General features: G+C 44.2%; 1 protein-coding gene across 1 annotated transcript in view; it reads right to left on the bottom strand.

Annotated features, from left to right (window-relative positions):
- BARX2 (BARX homeobox 2) overlaps positions 1 to 14,127 on the bottom strand; it is a 75,011-nt gene extending 60,884 nt beyond the window's left edge. The window contains exon 1 of the mRNA XM_025357440.1: positions 13,851 to 14,127. Within this exon, the coding sequence (XP_025213225.1) occupies positions 13,851 to 14,037 (187 nt within the window). The 5' untranslated portion in view covers positions 14,038 to 14,127. The remainder of the gene's footprint in view (positions 1 to 13,850) is intronic.
- Between the last annotated feature and the right edge of the window lie 7,199 nt (positions 14,128 to 21,326).

Below are 21,326 nucleotides of genomic sequence, written 5' to 3'. Positions count from 1 at the left end.
TTTCACCAGCAGATACTAAACTTCATAAAACACCAGTGATCAGCTGAGAAACACAATTCTAAAAAAATCCATGTGGAACTCTTCCTCAGGCAGTTCCTCCACATGACAGCCATCCATCACCACCACTTAGAAAACATTCAGAAGCTAGCCCTACCAGGAATTTAAAAGCTGTCACACAGGCACTTCATTTGGAACTCACTCTGAATCACAGACCCAATAATATACTAGGAAAGTGATTCGTTGTCAAACTGCCACCTTTTTCCATGCTACCTAATTGGAAAAGAACATCTCAATGGAGTTATTTTCCTCTTTCAGTGCTCGGAAATAAGAAAAAAAGAATAGTTTCATTTTCTTCCAAAAGAAAAGTTATCCCTAACTCTACTCTTGAAAGAAGAAAAGAAATCAAACCTGTTGAGAAATTCTGCCTCTATTCTAGGACAGTTCTCAAGAATCTTACAGCTGCGTGATGAAACATTTCCTAGGGGCAATTAACCCTAGGCAACTCTTGTAAAAAAAAAATAAAGTCACAAAGGACATCTTGTGATGTTGTGGTGTTTACCTGTTTGTGCCACTCATTCATGAATTTATAAAATTCTGAATTCATATTACAAAACAGAAAGGTGGGAGGAATGAAACATACCTAATTCATGAAGACTTGAACTCAAACAACTCACAGACCACCCAGGTTGCAAGGGGCCTTAGAAGCAGCTGGAGTCGCTGTAACTCCGAAAAATGCCCTGGAGTAAAGTGGAGTTTTTTAAGATTTTAGTTTTTCTTAAGTTTAATTTACCAATAATGGTAATCTTTCCCTAAAGGGTTGTGCTTCAGTGATGAGGTTATTGTTGTAAGATAATTATTTTTAATAGAAGCTATCAATTACTAAGCACTTTGTTGCCACAAACTAGGAGTTTTATATACATTATCTCATTTACTAGGAGTTTTATATACATTATCTCATTTAACCTTCACAACTAACCCTATCATGTGATTATTATTGTCTTCATTTTACAGATGAGGAAATTAAGCGTCATAGAAGTAACTTACCTGAGGTCACACGGCCAATAAAATACTAAGAGCTTTATACACATTATCTCATTAACCTCCACAACTAACACCATTACGTGATTATTATTATCTTCATTTTACAGATGAGGAAACCGAGTGTCATAGAAGTTAAGTAATTTACCTAAGGTCACACAGGCAATAAAACCCAGGACCGTCTGACTCAAAACCCCAACAGTAGGATCAGTCCACTAAATGGTTTCATACATTTGAGTCATGGGGTGCAAATTACGTCAATCCCATCTTTAAGCTGTTAGCTACATTATAGTGATTACCAAAGTTGACTTTTCATTGTAATCATACAGAAAGCTTTTTAAAAATAGAGATTCCCAGAATCCACCCTAGCTCAGCCAGATACAATGTGAAAAAATAATCTCATTCTTTTAAGTGATGCCAGTCAACAGCCAGACATGTTTTCTCACTGAACCTAATGAGTATTCCATGAAAAATATCCCAAGTGTTAACTCTGAAGGCATTTGGTTGGCTTTAATTGTTCAGCACTTTCTCTCTAGTTGATAATGAATGAATGAGAAGGAATTCCACCCTTGATTCCCCTAGGAAAGCTTTATTCAAAGAATGACAGCTGATGGAAGCACCGTGACCCAGAGTGGTAGCGAATGCTACACAGATACGGACGCAGACCCCAGGGCAGTAAGGTGAGCGGAGAGTCACACAGCCAGACGGCAACAGGTCTGCAATCTTCCAGTCACCTCGCTTCCTCCCAAAACCCCACTGCCTCTTGGAATCCCTCTGGAATCATTCAGAAACCCCAATCACCACAGGAAATGAAAGATGAACTGGCACACATTAAATTAGTATAAATATGTGTAAAAGAGTTGACAGGTTCAAAATAAGTTCCAACAGAGCTGACGCATTAATTAGGCCTTGCCATATATATTTTTAGTATCTGTACAAACACACACACACACGCGCACACACATACATATATAGTATGTTGCCTATATGTAAAGAGACAGACATGTTCTAATTTACACATTCTCATATAAACATATCCCGTATTGGACTCTATACTGAAAGAGACAGTTGCAAGTTCCAATCTCAGCCCTGCCACTTATTCATGTGACCCCGTTCGCATTTCTTAACCTCCCTGAGATTCACTTTCCCTGCCTGAAAAGCAGTGGTAATAGTAACTATTTCGCTAGAACACATTTATGTACACAAGCACCTAGCGCAGTGCTGGGCGCCATTTATTAATGTTGTTATTCCTATTTAGCAGCTCCCTAAGAAATGAAACATGCTGTTCAGTAGCTGATTGTTCTAACCAGCAAAGGCCCAATCTCCTAGTAGAAAAAAAGGCAAAAAGGCAAGCACTCCAATAGGATGTTCCTTCATGCCTTGCTCTAAACTGATGATTGAAAACATGCTTCCAATAGCCACAGCTGTCTAACGTGCTGAGAGCATTAATAAGTTACCATGATATCCAGGGATAACAAAATTAACAACACCTTCCCGAAATAACTCCTCTGGGGTGACTTACCAACTATTTCAGTAAAATTTTTAGTCATGGAAAAGAAAGGTCTTAGATTGGAACCATATTAAAACACCTTCCTCTCTCTCTCTCTTTCAGTGAAACACGTTTAAAATTTACCCTAAATATCCTAAATCCTTGCTTGTCTTTTCCCAAGTAGTCCCAGACAGAGGATTCAAAAGTGGATCTGTCAGATTTGTTGCCAGTGAACAGACTCTCCTGGGTTGCAGGAGGAAGTCCTCCACATTTTTTCTGACTTATGTAGTCCCACGGCAGCTCTTTGGAATATCTTCCTTGATAATGTTTCCTACATTCACAGCCCCAAGCCTGGCTAGTTCATTTTACGAGGAATAAGGTTTCACTGGAGAGTTCCAGGAGGTCGAAAGAGTGAGGCACAAGCAAAGTGTCAGTCTAATTGATCCCAGCCAGACTGTGCGACTACCTGGGTAATATAAAATGCAGAAGGACTTTGTCCTGTAACCCACGAAAGTCTGAACCCTGATAACGAATCTGATAGAGCCACCATCCTTTCCATCACATCCAGCTTGGGCACAGCCCTCGTTCTTAGCACCAAAGAAAGTACAGCAACACTGGCCACAGACCGTGTGGGTGGGATAAGCCCCCTCCGGAGCTTTAATTTGTTTCTTTGTCTACGTATTTATTTAGGCAGACAGGAGCGCTTGCAGGAGGGGAAATGCTTTGGCAAATTCTTCATTGTACAAACTGTTTCCTCCACACTAATACTTTCTCTTTGGAAGGACACAGAAAGATAGAGCTCCCAAAAGGCCACATTTTTGCCAAAATGTCTAAAAGCAACATTTCTAAATTGGGACTATTTTGCAGAGAACAGAAAAATGTCTTTGGTGTTGGGATGAATAAAGCTTCTGCCACTACGGTTATCATTAGAGAGTGAAATGTGGTCCAGGTTAACTCCTCCAAACAACAGGACGACCACTGATTACTGGTAACAGACATCTCTGTGAGATCACCATGGTAACATTCATCCCTTCTAACAGTCCCCAATACCACATATTGAACAAAGTTTTAAAATCAAATCATGATTATGGACTATAAAGAGAACTTGGACAGATAATATGCCAATATCAACTTTATTCTTTCCTGCTAAGAAGCTACATGTTAACATTTTTAGATGATTTGGTTCAATCACAGCTGTCCTTAGATAATTTCTGTAAATGAAACTGTCAATAACAGAGGACCACTGGTGAAATGCTAAGGTGAAATTTGTTGATATTGCCATATCAACAAATACTCATAAAAGCAAGGTGCAGTCAGAGGCAGTTTATAATGATTTTAAACATCATTAAGAAGAAGCAGAAAAACCCTGACAACTCTCTCTTGCACAATTGGGGGACCAAATACTCTATTAGTCATCCTTCAAGAGCATGTACCCAACTCAGAGACTATTTATTATATGCCAGAGCATTACCAGGGAAACAGCAGTTATCTTGGTGATAAATAATACCCTCAACCAGCCAGGCAAGGTTAGTAAGATTCAAAAGCCACTTTCAGAAGCCACAGTGGTTGCTTCAGTGTGAGTTGTACATATGCTTAGTTATAAAGTGTTCTCAGTTTCCCACTGTGAGACTATGTACAACAAGCTCTGTATTTAAAAGCTACTGTTTCAGGATAGAAAAGCTGTTAAGAAAAAGATCAAAAGTTCCACAAGATTAAGAGTTCTGTGGACATGTGTGGTCTCTTGTGCTACCACTTTTCAATGTTTATGTTATGAAAAATTTCAGATGTATAGAAAAGTACAAAGAATAATGTCAGTAACTTCTATGTAGCCATAACCCAAGTTTCATCACATCGTAATACTTAGCCATATTTGCACTAGGCCTTTTTGTCTTAATAAATAAATAAATTACATAGGAAAATAAAAACCTGTGGTTAGCACTCCCCACTCCCATGCCCCTGCCTCTCTAAACAATATGTAGCATTAGTTTGTGCCTTTTCAACCATTTATATAAATGGTATCAGACAGTGTGTATCAATCTACAACTTTTTTTTTCTCAATGTTGTATTCCTAAAATGTATCCACATTAATACAAGTGTATCTGGTTCATTTATTTTAATTGCTGCATAGAATTTCATTGCATGGATATAGCATATATTATTTTGACTTTTTCCTTCTGAAAGGACAGCTAAATTGTTTTCTATTTTTTACTAACATAACACACAGATGAACATTTTTACAGGTATCCTTTTGCACTCATACACTGGTTTCTCCAGGCACATACCCAGAAGTGGAACTGCTGAGCTCTAGGGTATGTGCGTCTGCAGCTTTGCCACGTGTTGCCAAACTGCCCTCCAAAGTAACTGTACCACACAACACTCCGCCGAAGTGGGAAGGATGTCTGTTGCTCCATCTCCTTGTCATCAACCGATATTGTCCTTTCATTTTGGCCTACCCGGTGAGGGTGAAATGGTATCTCATATTAATTCGGGTGTTCCCATTCATCAGCGAGGTTGAGCATCCTTCTACATTTACTGGGCATTGAGATCGTCCTTTCTATGAATTGCCTGATCGTAGCCTTTGCCCATTTTTCTTGTTGCTTCATAAGAGCTCTCTTTATATCTTGTGACTTTAGCTTCTAGGGTTCTACCATTACCAAAGGAGATGATAAACCTATTTCATAGGGATATTTCGAAGCTGATCAAAAAGCACTGAGTCTAGTGCCTATTACATGTTAAGTAATTTCTAAAAAGTCACTATTACTATTATTGCCATGCCTATGAATATGGTTTAGGGTATAAAGTATTTCTAGCACTTCTCTCAAGTTTATGGCTCCCTTTGGATAAGTACTGTAAGACTCAGAAAAAGGAGTCTCAGCAACTCTTCTTGCCCATGATATTTCCTCAAGATAAGAAGATACAATACCAGCATTCCATTGTCTATAACTTACCATTAAGGAAATGTGCAAAGTCAGCTCCCCTAGATATTGGTTAAACTAAGCACGGAAGTTACACTTCCTTCAATCCACACGAGACTGGGACCTCTCTTGAGAAAAGCCCCTCATCCTGACTTTCAGGGATGGTTAATTCACCAGATGAAAAGGACTCTGGGAAAGAAAGAGGTGGGCAGTGGAGGCTGGCAGGTTATCAATATCAGGGACTTGCCAGTACCAGGTATTTCCCAGGACAGAAATATAGCCACCATTTCATGAAATTTCATCAGGCCCAAGACTACTCCATTTCTCCACATGGTAAGTAATCCTCGAATAAGAAAAACCAAGGCTAATCATCATATCACTTACCAAATGCATACGTTGGGTCTTTTTAAAAAAATGATCAGAAGTGCACTGACATCACCTAGGCAGTAGCCAATCCTATTCAATGCACATTGTGAAAATACTCATCTGGCGGGGCGTGGTGGCTCACACCTGTAATCCCAGCACTTTGGGAGGCCCAGGTGGGTGGATCACAAGGTTGGGAATTTGAGACCAACCTGGCCAACATGGTGAAACTCCATCTCTACTAAAAACACCAAAATTAGCCGGGTGTGGTGGCGGACGTCTGTAATCCCAGCTACTCGGTAGGCTGAGGCAGGAGAATCACTTGAACCCAGGAGGCGGAGCTTGCAGTGAGCCAAGATTGTGCCACTGCATTCCAGCCTGGGTGACAGAGCAAGACTCTGTCTCAAAGTAAAAAAAAAAAAAAAAAAAAAAAAAAACAAAAAAACAGAAAATACTCATCTTTCCTCAATATCCAGAAGAATATGTTCCTAAGGATATGTTGGTAAGCTGGAAAGATGCGATAAAAAGGAATCCTGCAAGCGTGTCTGCTTGTACACGGAACGTAGTTAATTTGGTGCTGAGATCCTCCCAGCCTGGCTTCTCTTCAGTCGTCTTTTGACCTGTGCATGGAGGAAGGCTGTGTCATCTGTGTGCACTCTGCCAGGAGGAGGCCTACAGAGCTGCCCTCCAGACCTCTCAAGTAGTCCTGAAATCAGCTTCAACTGGTGACTGGCAGGGGCCCTGTTCAGATGTACCTGAACATCACCTAATATTCAGAATTCTCTCCCTCTGTATTCAATTTCAACTGGCGCTCTCCTTAGTGACTAGGAACAGAGGCCCTCTCTTCTCTCTTCTTCAGAGCAGTCATATGTAAGATTCAACTCGAGCCCAAATATAATTAGACCATCTTCTGATATCTATCTAGGTGCATGGCTTTCTTCCTTAAATGTGTGCCAAGTTTCCACTTTCAAGAAGTTAAATTGCCATATAAAAATGCCCTGGTGATGATGAGTAATTAGACATGGTAATGGAAAATTAACTGTGTTTTTATTTAGAGCATTTATTTTAACAAGACTTTTCTTCTTCTAACTGTTATTAAGCTGTAATAAAAATAAATTAAATCCTGAGGGTTTGCAAAGGTTTTCTGGTTAAAAAACAAACAAACCAAACACCTCTTTTCCTGGAGAGTATTTGTTAATGCCACCAAGTTTGTACAAAGTCTGAATCCCGTTACTAATAAATCCTAATGCGAATTCTGATTTTGTCGTCTGTGCTGTGGACAGAAAACTACCATTCAGTCCTCTCAGGCAGGTAAAATGGAGGCAGGCACCGACAGGCAGGCCCAGCGTGCTTCTCCACGTGTGCAGTTTTTACGCGAATGCCCTCAATCCTTCTCTTCTTCTTCTTGTCATGCTGCTTCCAAGAGAACGTGCCACCTGCAGCACAGTGGTCTTTTGCCCGTCCTTTGAGCACCTGTGGGCTTTAGCAAGTTCTCAGGTAAAAGGTGGCTAACCCAGTTGTGAGTGCATCCCTAGAGCCACACTAGAAACACCAGTTCCACAAGACTAGAGTGTAAAACTGAACTGCATCCCCAACAGAAGATGCAAAATGAGGCTTCAATCTATGCATCCCATCTGAGTCCTTGCAGTCCTCTAACCACATTCCACCTAAGAGCTTGTCAATGGGCTTAGCCATAGACCCACCAACTCTAGTCCACTAACAACAGTCGTGGGCAGGACATGTGGCAAGGAGGACCCTCAGGCTCCACGGCATGCACATTCACAAGCTCAGAACAAATGAAGAGGCCTCGGCCGGGAGCAGTGGCTCACGCCTGTAATTCCAGCACTTCAGGTCAAGGCAGGCAGATCACCTGAGGTCAGGAGTTCGAGACCAGTCTGTCCAACACGGTGAAACCCCATCTCTACTAAAAATATAAAAATTAGCCAGGCATGGTGGCACGCATCTGTAGTCCCAGCTACTAGGGAGGCTGAGGTGGGAGGATCGCTTGAACCTGGGAGGCAGAGGTTGCAGTGAGCCAACATCGCCCCACTGCACTCCAGCCTGGGCAACAGACCAAGATCCTGTCTCAAAACAAAAACAAAAACAAAAACAAATGAAGAGGCCTCAGCCCATGTGACGTACCTACCTTTGCATCTCTGTTGCTCCTCCTACCTGACCTCAAAACAAAGTGCAAATAACACTGAAAACTGCTTCTGGTTTAATATTTACTCAGCCTTCCAGAGTGAAGGCTAAATGCTGCGCAGAGCTTAGGCTCTGGATCTCAACCCTGAAGAGGCCCCAGCACATGTCTAAGTAGAATCGACTTTAGCCATTTAGTATCCATGGAGTGACAGAATTTCACAGGCCACCTTTGTGTTGCCTGTAGAGCCCTTCGGAGGAACACTGTGCTATGACCCTGAATCTGCGCAGCCTCAAGAATTTCAAAGAAACCCACTCTTGCTTTCCTTCTTCCCTTCTTTTTTTCCTTTTAATCTCTCTTTATAATTGAAATAATCCTTTGCAATCCTTACTCCTTTTCATATAAATTTTTGGGATATGTTACATTTAATCTTTTCACTCTGATTTCTAGAGTATGCTAAAACTAACAACTTTATACTATCCACGTTTCTATCACAAATTCAGTCTTGGATACAGAAATACAACCAGCAAAAAACAAACATATCTGTAGGAAATCAGCCTAATAATAGAGTTCCATTTGAGTTGTATTTAGCAAAGTTGATTTGACAATTTTACTGGTGATAACACCCTGTAGGTTCAAAGAGAAAATTCCACATAGTAAGCAAAAGTATTAAATGTTCCCATATCCCAATTCCATATTCCAAATGTTCCCATATCCCAACTGCCTCTCACATACACTATGAAAAAAAACAAACAACAAACAAAAACAAAACAAATAAAAAACAAAGAAGGGTTAAGCAATGGTTCTACAAGTAGTTGAGAGGAATTTTTTTAAACACCCTAACTGCTAGTCAACAGTTAGATTAAGTTTCAAAACAATGTACTCAATGACAATGCCATCACCAAGCAAATACAACTATTTGTTGAATGAAATTATTGAATTAAATGATAGTGAAGAGTGGACATTTGGAGGGGCATTTCAACCCATGAACAAAATTTCTAAACATTTTCTCCTTTGCTACGAGAAAAATCAGAGCCAGAGAAGACACTGCTAATGAACTATTCATGAGTTAAAACTGACTTCACAGCTGGGCGCGATGGCTCACGCCTATAATCCCAGCACTTTGGGAGGCTGAGGCGGGTGGATCACCAGGTTAGGAGTACGAGACCATCCTGGTCAACATGGTGAAACCTTGTCTCTACTAAAAACACAGCCTATAATCCCAGCTACTCGGGAGGCTTAGGCAGGAGAATCATTTGAATCCAGGAGGCAGAGGTTGCAGTGAGCCGAGATCGCACTATTGAAAGAAAGAAAAAAAAAAGCAACAACTGACTCCTAAGGAATCCCTTGGCATCTCTAACAAAAGAGTTATAAAACTTAAAGAGTGGTGAGATAACAGCTAAGGATCCCAAAAGAGCTCGGCTCCAAATATATTGTGACCATGGATGAGTCCCGGACCCAGTGCATCCCTCTATTTATTCACCCCTCCAATGGGAACAGGATAATCAGTTATGAGTAATTGCTAATAAAAGCCTATGTGCCTCTGGCAGAAATACAAATGCTTGTTGATAATGATCATTTTTCCCAGACCCTGGTTTATGTTTCTCCATTAACATTCCAGTGTCCAACTCTCAGGTTCCCAAGATCCTACGGGTTTGGGTCTCTGACTAAAAAAGACCAAGCTGAGACTGGGAGAGTCACCAGAGCCAAAGCACTAGCCAGCTCCCGAACTCCCAAACGAGACATTACACATGCCTGCACTGCATTTAATTTTTTGCTGGGATGACACCCAATGTTTGTGATAAAAATGCACCCAAGGACACTACCCCAAAGAACTTGCTTCTCTTGGATCCACCAAAGGATAAAGTGTTCTCAATGCCACCTCCTAAAAGATAAACACCCTTCCCCAAATGTCCCTTCTAATTGGCTGATTGACTGTCCCCTGGGTGTGACTGCACAGGTTAGTCCTGGGTGTGTAACCAAGTTGGAAAAGTCTTCCTGATTTCTGAGTACTATGACAAGGAGGAGAGTGGCATATAGTGGACTGAAATGATACCGAAGCACTGACGTGACCCTGGCACTTTGCAAAAACTACCTTCTGCTTGGGGATGTTGATCTGTGATTTTATGAGCCCCTCCAGCTCTGTAGGTCTAACCACCAAAGATCAGAGAGAGGTGAGAGATTCAACAGAATCATTCTGCCAGAGAAGGAGAAAGGAATTCGATTATAGTTAGTGGAATAATTAAAAGTCTCATCCTGTTCTCAGGTTGTAAAATGTCCAAGTGTCTACACTCACCTCCCCACAAATGTGCATGTGCAAATGTAAGGTAATTCTAGGTTCTAAGTACATAAATTGTAATAAAAGTAATTAGTACCATAGGTTCATTTATCAGTATCTTCATGTGAAAACCCTTAGGCTAAATTGTAACAATCCTTATTTTTATGAAGCAAGTTATCCATTTTTTCTCAACACGCCTCACATTTAGACACTGCCTGATTCTAAAGATCAGACAGAAAGCAGAGCCTTCGAACATGACCACGCCGATGCTTCCGCAAAGCATTCGGCCCTAAGAAACCAGCTTTCTTCAAGTGGGCTTTTCCACCAAGAAACATTAATCACAACCAGAAAAAGAAAATAAAGCATCCTAAAGTTAAGCATATTTATGACATCCTGAAACGCACCTCTTTTTTGGCCTTTGTAATGACAGTCAGTGCTCTGAAGTTTGGGAGCTCATTGCTGATTTCTAAATGGCAATACACTTCCCTCTGAACAGGGATTACTGCTTATACAGATTTAAAAATAAAACCAACTTGTTACATACTAACTTAATTCTAAACATATTCCACCCCTCACCAATGGCCTGCATGACAACTGTTGTCAAATGGAGGCATTCTTTTGGGCTTAGCTGTTTACATTTTAGTTTAAATGTAACGATAAACCTTTCTGCGGCAGGGCTTAGGGCAAGGATTCCCTTTTGCAGTATCTATTAGGGTGATTTACGAGACACACTAGGAAACCGAAAGAAATTTAGAGACAGCTTTCTAGGACTAAAATTATTGTGTTTATACTAAGAAAGGGCCTGTCAAACAATAATTTTTGGAAGGTGAAGATTCCATCAAGGCTAGAGTGTCTAACAACAAAATCCTGTCAGGTGATTATCTGTCTGAGATGAAAGCTATTTCCATGTCTCGGTTTGCCTGAATACACGCCATTCCGCCTGATATTTGGTATCATAAACTGACCTTTAGGTTGCTAAATCTACACAGCATGAACTGTTTCCTTATGCACTGTTTTTTTTTTTTTTTTTTCCAATGCTGTAGTTTTCTTTCCATCCCAATTTTATGTACTTATTGTACATGCTGGTAAGTTTTTAATTTTGAGGACTTTTTTTCTCTTAGTTTTCATTATTTTACCTGACACAGTTCACTTCTGTTACACTTATTTAAATCTTAAACCACCAAATGAAAAGCTGAGAAAGTTCAATAACATTAATTCCAATGTATGCCTTTCACTTGAACTTCTTATGCATTTTGCTTCCACCACAAGTGCTAAACATTTTGTTCTATCTAGCAAAAAAGAAAAAAGAAAAAAAAAAAGGAAAAGAAAAGAAAAAAATTACAGTTTCCATCGGGATGCCAGCAACTTATTGTTGTTTTTTTCAATTAATAAGAAAAAAGGTTACATTCATCTAATCAAAGATTTTTATCCTGACCTTAACTGAAGAAAAAAGAAAAAATGCTTTGAAAGTATGGTATTTGCAAAAGCCCTGAGAAGTCACTAATGGGATTCCCATGATCTAATACATGCAAGGCTTTAACTGTAACTGTAAACCCAATGAAGGCTTATGATTTGAAAGTATGAACTATTGTAGCCAGTTTTTATGGGTTTAATTCCACCAGCAAATCCCAGTTTCTATATTTTAATTCTCAACTAGAGCAAAATCACGACACATTTTCAACTAACAACCTGAAAGAAGCAAGCACTGGAATAATGGGGCCAGAAAACCACTGCCAACAACCACCCTCTGCCACGAACCATCAGTGAACTTCGAAAAGCACAAGACTGAGCAATACTTAAGTCTGTGACATATGTGCGTTTCACTTATAACACTCACAAAACTACATATGAATCATTTTATTTTCCTCTGATTTAATTCCCACACAAGGTTCAATAAAACACAGCACTTACTCAGCCACCTCTGACTGAATGACTATTCTCTGCAGCTATTTATTACTCCTCTTCTGCCATGTTTTCTTCTATGATCCAATTCTGTGACTCCTATAAGCCAGGAAAAGCTGCCTTCAAGTCAACGCAGAGCACAAAGTCACTGAAAATTCTGTCGGCACTAGGCTCTACCTAGGTGCTTAGAAGTTGTTCTGTTTTGTCCTGGGAATGTCCCATAAGCAATGTTAATGACTGAAACAGATCCTCTTTTTTTCCTCAAAGGGAATTGAATTATTATAGCAAAGGATGATTTGTGCTCAAAACAATATTCAACCTATCACCCCTATTCAGTATACATGTGTCCAAGGGTCCACAACCACCTACACACAAATGTAAAAATATCAATTCTCAGGAGATCTATTTTGTTTCTAAAATTTCTTATTTGTTCCTTGTTTCATATATTTCTTGGTTTTAAAAATTCAGTATTACAAGGCTTGTTATGGGATATCAGGCCTAATTCTACCTTCCAGAAAAATAACTTTAAAAAGGCATAACTGAATACAGTATACATTTTACAACCAAATACATGTAGGAACAATTTGGTTTTAAAAGAACTACACTGAATGTATTTATCATATGTTTACTGATTGTCATATAGGGACTATCAATGGAACCAAGAGAAAACACAGGATTCCACGCATTGAGCATTAACAACTGAACGTTCCAAAAAATATCTTCCCAAACTGCTGGCCCTTCATTTTTTCATTGTAAGTGTAATTTAATTTATCTCATGCCTCTCATGCAACTAACATAACCTCAAAGGTTCTTTTGGTTTGGAAGTACTTTATGTTCACCTTTAATGAAAAGCACACTTAATAACTTTTTTCTGATAAACAGTGCTCCTACTTCTTTTTCGTTTTATTATACCCACGTTCCATAACCTAAATCCTAACAATGCCAAGATACTTTGAAACTTGGAGCTTCTCTTAATGCATTCAAAGTTTTACAAATACATTGGCTTTATTTTCGATAGAAACTCTACTACGTTTTCAATATATGTATTAAGTTCTCTTTATCCTTTCTATTGGTCTTAGCTCCTGTGAAGAGAGAAAAACAGTTCTGAGTAATGTTTTCACTGTTATCATTGTTGGTTTTGGTCACTTAAGACAAACGAGGGTGACCTTTTCGGCTTGTGCCACAAAGGCAACGTACTCCAGAACTACTTTCCCAGACGGCGATCATTTTAAGCAAAGCTCAGTGAATTCGGGATTTTGTTGAGAACCTCAGGATATTGATTTACTTGTAAAATTCACAGAGGAGACTGTAAGAGGTTGGACAAGTTAACTCAAGGTGAGATGCAAGGCCGCCAAGCTCAAGTTTGAAATTCACACCACCACTTCCTGAAACAATGATTTAGGCGCTGAACCTGGTCTAGTGTTTTAACTTTCAGCATGGAACGAGGAAGCGTTCTCCTCTGAGCAGGACAATCAGGCGTTGCGCGAGCAGCCCTCTCCTAAGGCCCCGGCGCCTTTATTTTATTTCCACTCGTGCTATCCACACGTTGCGTGGCCCTTCCCGGCCGCGTTGCAGATGCCTTTGCAATGCCCACTGTTTACTGAGGTGCAGGAAAAGAATCCCTTAATTTAACCCTTGTTCTCGACCTCGGGTTGCAAAGCACAGGCGACCCACACGGACGTGAAAGCTACCGAACCCCACTTACCCCCTAGCGGAGCGTCTTACCCGTACAGGAATGCAGGGGCTTGGGTCGCACGACCAGCGACGGGCACACGGAGTAGAGGGAAAGTTTCTCAAAGTAGTCGCAGGTCTCCTTGGAGAGGATCTCGTCGATCATGAAAGTCTTGTAGCGCCGCCTGGCTGCTTTGAGCTGGCCGGGCGAGCTCAGCCTCAGCTCGGCGTGGCAGTGCATGGTGAGCCGGGACGAACGTCCGCCGGCCCGAGCGCTGCTGCGAGTGCCCGGCCGGCCGGGGCCGCTGGGCTGGCGCGACGGCGGGGCCTCGGCCCCGCTCCCGGCAGCCGGGGAGGCGGCGGGGCTCGGGTGGCGCGCGGAGGAGAGCGGGTAGCGGGCGCGTCTGCAGCGCGTTTAGACCCACCCGCAGATCAGCATCTTCGCTAAGCCTTTTTGGGACAACGCAGCTGTCAATCAGCGCGAGCTTCCTGCAGGGCCGGGTGCGGAGTGTGTGCAGAGGGGCGTCCGCGCCCACCCCGCCCCCGCCCGCCCGTGCCACTCCGGCGCCGACCTGCGCGCCTAGTGCCCGGCGGCTCTCACTCGCTGCCTCCAGCTCTGGTGTCTCGCGCTCCTCTGCCTGCCTCTCTATTTTAAGACACTCGCTTTGGCTCTCCTCCCCCTCCCCGCCGGGACGCGCTCCAGGTGTGTGTGCAGGAGTGTGTGCGCGGTGCGGGGAGCGCGCGCCGCGGCCAAGGCCCGGGCCGGTAGCTCCGCGGGGCAGTGTCCCCCGTGCTCACCTTAGTGCCTGTCCTGCCACCCGCCGGCCTGGCTCCCAATGCCCGCAACCCAGCGGGAGGGCACGTTCAGTTCTCTTACTAGAAAGAAGTCTAGTCCTCACTAGGTTCCCGGGACTTTGGGCCACAGCGCCAGTGCCCCCGGAGACCCACCGTGCTTTTCTCCTTCCCCGTGTGGACGGTTTCCCGAAGACCGCGGCTTCCCAAGCCCTCCACTCGCAGCCTCGCAGCTAGCGCTGAGCCTGCGCGCTCGAAGCGTAGGACTTTTGCGCTGAAGTTGCAAACTTGACTGACCCAAGATCCCAAACCAATGACCCTGGTCCCGTCCGTTACCCTAATAAGAAACTGAGAAGGAAAAAAAAAAGATAAGAAAAGAAAAATTAATAAAAGTGTGAGTTATCGCCGGGCGCGGTGGCTCACGCCTGTAATCCCAACATTTGGGAGGCTGAGGTGAGACGATAGCTTGAGGCCAGAGGTTCGAGACCAGCCTGGTCAATATAGGGAGACCCTGTCTCTACAAAAGAAAAATTAAAAACATTCAGGCATGGGGGTGCACGCCTGTAGTCCCAGCTACTGGAGAGGTTGAAGCAAGAGGAAACCTGTAGTCCCAGCTACTGGAGAGGTTTAGGCAGGAGAAAATCTTGAGCCCAGGAGTTCGCGGCTGCAGTGAACCAGGATCGCGTCACTGCACTCCAGCCTGGGCGACAAGAGCGAGATTCTGACTTTTTAAAAGTGTGCGTTTAAAAAAAAAAAAAAAACACTGTTTATAAAAACATTTTTTCCTCGTTGGAAAGGGCCAGAGCTGCACGATTCTAGGGAGCAGGCGGGCACTGGGGTAGTCTGTCCCATTCAGGCTTCTCCCAGCGCCCCAGCCTTCCGGCAAAGCGGCTTTCAATCTCCGGATCCCTCGCGATACGACCGGGTTAGAGAGTCGCGAAGACAGGTGTTTATTGGGTGATTTGCCTTTTTCTTTCCAGTCTCCTAGTCTTAGGGTCTGCTCCAATCAAGGTCTGTACGGACTTTAGTTGTTCATTGGAATTACTGCGTAAAGGGGATCCCACCGAGCCTCCGCGCCCGGGAAGCCTCCGGCAGCCTGTGTTAGGCGGGAACAGCCCAGTGCACACCCGTTTCCACGACTTTATGTTGGAATGAGTGGGTGCGGGGTTGGAAGGAAAACTCACGACAGGGACACTGAGAAGTATAGACGCGGATGGCCTTCCCTAGGGCCGAGTTTGGGGCCGGTGACATTTCCTCCCCGCTCCCAGTCTAGAAGCGTCAGCGAGTGCCGGCGGGCTCTCCGCGGAGCTGCTTGCCCAGGGGGCCCTGGTGGCCGGGGAAGCAAGTCAGTGCCGGCACCTGGGACGGTGGTTAAACTCGGAGGGAGGGACACGCCCAGAGGACTAATCATTAGGCTGTTAGAGAAAATAGGGGTTTTGTTTTGTTTTGTTTTGTTTTGAGACTGAGTCTCACTCTGTCGCCCAGGCTGGAGTGCAGTGGCTTGATCTAGCCTCATTGCAACCTCTGCTCCCCAGGTTCAAGTGATTCTCCTGCCTCAGTCTCCTGAGTAGCTGAGATTACAGGCGCCTGCCACCGTGCCCGACTAACTTTTGTATTTTTTAGTAGAGACCAGGTTTCACCATCTTGGCCAGGCTGGTCTTGAACTCCTGACCTCGTGATTCACCCGCCTCGGCCTCCCAAAGTGCTGGGATTGCAAGCGTGAGAAAATAGATGTTAACAGGCCAAGTCACAGGCTAGCATTAGACAAGGCCCGCAACGCGTCTTTGAGGAACTTCATTCCCGAAGTATTTGCAAACTGGCCTCCCCTCCCCTCCTCTCCATCTATAATTATTTTCCTTCATTCTTTTTCTCCATGCAGAGGCGGCTGAAGGGCAGGCAAGAACTGCTGCCAGGTTTCCGGGTGGCGCCGGGGGTCCTGCGACCGACTCTGGGGTCGCCAGGCTGGTCCCAGGCGCGCCCCCTGCTTCCGCGGCGGGACCCTGAGGCTGGTCCGCGGTCAAGGCGCGGGACCCGGGACAGCTCACCGCTCAGCCTGAGCGTCGCCGTCCGACGCCACGACGGAGAGTGTTCTCCACGGCGCAAGCCGAGAGGGAAACCGCTGCGCTGAGTCGGGGCTGCGGTCCAGGGGCTCAGCGTTCGCTCCCAGGGCAATGCCGGGCGAGGAGCTCTAGGCGCCCCCAGGAAAGTGAGCCGCTGGTAGGCAGCTGCCAGTAAACTGAGTGCTTGCGGGCGATCTCACCCGCAGCGCCGGCTACGAGGCGGGCTTGGAGCTGGGGACCAGCACCTGAGCGACAGCACCAGGACCCCACGCCCGGCGAGGGGCCGACCGCGTCGCGTTTATACTTTCTATCTGCCCGGCGTGTGCCGAAGGAATGCGCGCACTCGGGGCACCACTCCGGGCCCCGACTTTGCACTGCTCTGCTTTCCTCAATCTCTTTTCTCTCTGATTCTTCCCCTTCCTTCCACCGCCACTAACTCCTCTCCTCTTCTTCCCTCCCACTTCTCCCTTCCTCGCATTGCTCCCTGCACTTTGGGCCTCTCCTCCTCTGTCGAATTTCCCGCTTCTGTTTTCTCTCTTCCGCCTTCCCTTCTTCTCCCCATCGTTCATCCCTGTTTTATCTCTCCCTCTCTCTTTTTAACCTCCCTTCTCCGCCTCTCCTCCTTCCCTCTGTCCAAACCCAGGTCTGGACTCGCGTTCGCGTGTCCAGGAGGTCGCGGCGCTGCCCGGCGGATGGCTGCAGGCGGCTCACTCGCAGGGACAGAGCCCAAGACCAGGGGCCAGGAGGGACCGGCCTCGCCTTGGCTGATCGCGTCTCCCAGCGCTCTCACTCCTCTCCGCTTCCACTCGGCCACAGGCACAAAATTCACAAAATCCAGACACTCCCTCAGACGAGTTCTTTGATTGGAAATCTGCAGTGTTTTAATAGGTGAAGAGGTAAAAATTCCAATTCACCTCCTTGGATTTTCCATCTTTTCTATTTTGCGCTACAGAAGCAAGAAATCTCAGAAGGGGTCCGGGGGCACAAGTCCCCTGTGCCGTGGAGAGAGAGAGATACCCTATCTTGCAGTCTAGAGCCTTGCGCTCTCTGTCACTTACTCCCTAAGCTGAGCCTCAGTTTTTTCATTTGTAAATGGTGACCACAAAACCTGCTTCACAAGGATGGGCTTTCATAATCTATGCCTTTGCACAAGTTTGTTTCCTTTCATTGGAATGCCCTCTACATCCTATCCCCTCTTTCTCTACCCCAAAACCTAGAGACTCATCTCAAATGTCACCTCCTTTGTGAAGTATCTCCCCACTCCCCAAGGCTGCCGATTCCTACCTTTATGGTGGCATATCCTTTACTGTATTGTCCTTTGCATGTTTATTTCACCCACTGGACAATGATCAGGTGGGCCTACTCCCTAATGTTATATCATTCATTTGTATCACCAATACCCGTATAGCACACAGTCGGTTCTCAGTAAATATGTCATGAATAAATGAATGAGGGGGAAAATAATACGTTAGATGGGACATCAAATCTTAACTAGTCGTTTTCAGTTTGTCTTTCTCTTTAAACGAGCCTCTCTCATTTTGGGTTTTTAGCAATGGCATCTAGCCCAATTCCCTTTTCGCCCTCATCTCCCTTTTCTTTTTCCCACTCCCTCTTTCCTGCTTTCAGACTGTAAAGGGCTTCTGTGGGAGGAAGCACACCCCAGCTGTCAATCATGAAGTGGGGCTTTGGTCAGAATAGTAAGGGGTTTTGTTTCCAACGTTAATGAAGTGGCTGGAACAGCAAACATCTGCCAACGGGACTCAAACCTTTTCCAGCTGCTGGAGACCCACAAACACTTCCCAGCCTCCTGTGACTGTACCCAGGCAGTGTCTGACCCTGCACCCTGGGGTGGAGGAGTGGGGACACACCACACACGGAGGAACAGGTGGGTGTGCCCTGAGCCACACATAGGCAGACATGGAAAGAATAAAAATTCGCACCCTCCACGGAGCTTCAGGGAATCACCCCGTTCCCAAACCCCAGCCCCTCACGCTCCCACCCCACGGAGCTTCAGGGGATCACCCCGTTCCCAAACCCCAGCCCCTCACACTCCCACCCCACTCTAGCAGCTGATTCCTAGGGACACAGCCCAACCAGAGAGAAAGGGACAAGGATATCTTTGCCAAGTTAGGACTGGAAACTCTAGATTTGGCTCCTTTGGTTTCTGTCAACTGGAAACCAAAGAATTCCTCTTTATCATGTCAACTCACACAAGGCATCTCCACTCTGTTAGAACTCATGAAGTTTAATAAAACAAATGGTTTTTAAAAATCCTAGGGTGACACTTAAGTTGCTTATAGGATCTAACTGTGGATGATCTTGGCTTGCCTTTTAATTTAACTCTCCTGTTGTAATTTTGGGCTATGTGTCGATATAGATATTCCGAAGCAGTCAGGACATGTCTTATGAGTGCACTAATTCGCTCCCCAACCATCTTTTCTCCAAAGAGTAGAGAGGAGGTAAAAACACTTCTTAGATTCTAGTAAAGTGTACTTAACAACTTGTATTTCAGTCGCTACGTTTTGAAATAGTTTCAGACAAGTAAAAGCAAAATAGGGAAAGCCTTGTAAGTTAATATTCCCCTGGGCCCCAGGTCCATGCCAAAACTGCTGTCTGTGGAGCTCAGCATGGCAGCCTCAAATAACAACTTAAAGGAGGTGTACGCAGAGGCCAGCTTGTTTTTAATGATCATATTAATTTACAAAATCTGCTCTCATACACTATAAACCATCTTTTTAAGAGAAAGCACAAATGCGATTCACTTGACAAATGGACTTGAAAAGAACTGAATAGATCTTTCTTTCTTTCTTTCTTTCTCTTTTCTTTTCTTTCTTTCTTTCTTTCTCTGACCCAGTCTCACTCAGTTGCCCAGCTGGAGTGCAGTGGCACAATCTCGGCTCACTGCAACCTCCGGCTCCTGCGTTCAAGCGATTCTCCTCCCTCAGTCTCCTGAGTAGCTGGGATTACAGGTGTGTGCCACCACGCCTAGCTCATTTTTGTATTTTCAGTAGAGATGGGGTTTCACCATGTTGGACAGGCTGGTCTCAAACTCCTGACCTCATGATCAGCCCGCCTCAGCCTCCCAAAGTGCTAGGATTACAGGCGTGAGCCACCGCGCCCAGAGAAGAAAGGAATAAATACATCTTTCTATCCTTTCTCAAAACATCTTTCTGGATGAAAAGTCTAAGTTGAGGGGGGAAAAAAAGGCAATGGCTATTTCTACAGAGCACTAAACATCTACACAAAGAACAAAAATGCAATAAATCATTCAGATGTTTCCCAATTATTCGAAGCTTGGTATACAGATTAAAATTTGCTGAGTATCTCCCTTTTAAATTTGTGCTATCCTGACATCAAACAGCCATATTTCTGCCAATACTCCATGCCCTTATACTATTCCAACAGATATAGCCAGGAAAATAAAATTTAATCTTTCCTAAGTTTCTCATAATATTGTGAAAATAAATATGAATGTTTGGGGCATCATTGGTTTTGACTTTTTTTTTTTTTTCTACCTGATATCCTTTCACTAATGAGAAAGCTGCCACAAGAGAGAAACAGCACTTTTATAAAAATGCAATGGAACAGCGTCCTGGCTGCCTGGGGCAAGAGGAAAGAACTTTTGAGTCAGGCAAACCTGGGTTCTATTCCTAGCACATTTACTTGGTAACTTCCTTGACCTGTAGTCCTCAACCATGTCATGTGGATAATGACAGCCAGCTCAGGGTTTGCTGGAGGATTTCACAGGAGATTGTGTACAGGACACTAACTTATGAAATGCCAATCTCCCCACCACCTTTACTTTTTCAATAAAATAAGCAATTTGCTATCAGAAACCATGACAAAATAAAACTGCATTTTTAAAAGCACCAAAGCCAGCTTCTGCTGATACATAAGTGTGTGAGGTTGGGTTTTGTTCCACATTCAAAACCCAGGATCAACCAAGAAATAGTGAGGGGCAGGAGTAGGGTAGGAGGGTAGGACTATCATTAACTGAAGGAAATGGCCCTGGCCATGAGAGTCCCTAAGTGCTATTTAACATCTGGCCCCACAGCCACAGACTCAGCACATCTGCAGGTGTCAGTTAGTCTAACCAGCACTTCACAGGGGACTGGGTCATTTGTAGTTCTGATGGTTTCTGTCTGCCAAAAAATGCCATGATCCTGCACCCACTGGGTGACAGCACATTAAATCATCTCATAAAACATTTTCATTCTGTCCTTGGCCTCAAGCAGTCCTTGGTTAGGTTTTGTTTCTCTGTAGTCTTCCCTCATCCAGCGAGGCAGGATTTCAAAGTGAACAAGCGGTCAGTCAGTCATTAGCATTGCCTGTTATCAAGGACAAGAAGGCTCCCGTGTTGGGCAGCACAGGGAAAGACTTGCAGAGCCAGTCTGCCTTCTGAACACATGAAGGAAAAACAATGCTCAAAGAGAGCTTTGGATGATTAATGCAATCTGCTGGCATAATTGTTACTATGCTGATACAAAACAATATTTACCAAGAACACTGGGTGCAATATGCCAATCAGAGAATTGTAATGGTCTCTGCACTCCAAGTCCTTAAGAAAGAGGAAGTTCGTACAAACTCCTGGACACAGGTGCTAATCATCTACTTAGGTCGAAGTGTAGACGTGCATGTGTATATGAGTGTGTGTGTGTGTGTCTCTCTGTGTGCCTGC

The sequence above is a fragment of the Theropithecus gelada genome, chromosome 14 (genome assembly GCF_003255815.1).
Source record: "Theropithecus gelada isolate Dixy chromosome 14, Tgel_1.0, whole genome shotgun sequence".
In the NCBI taxonomy this organism is placed as follows: domain Eukaryota; kingdom Metazoa; phylum Chordata; class Mammalia; order Primates; family Cercopithecidae; genus Theropithecus; species Theropithecus gelada.
Note: the sequence above shows the minus strand (reverse complement) of the source record. Positions and strands in the feature narration are given on the sequence as shown.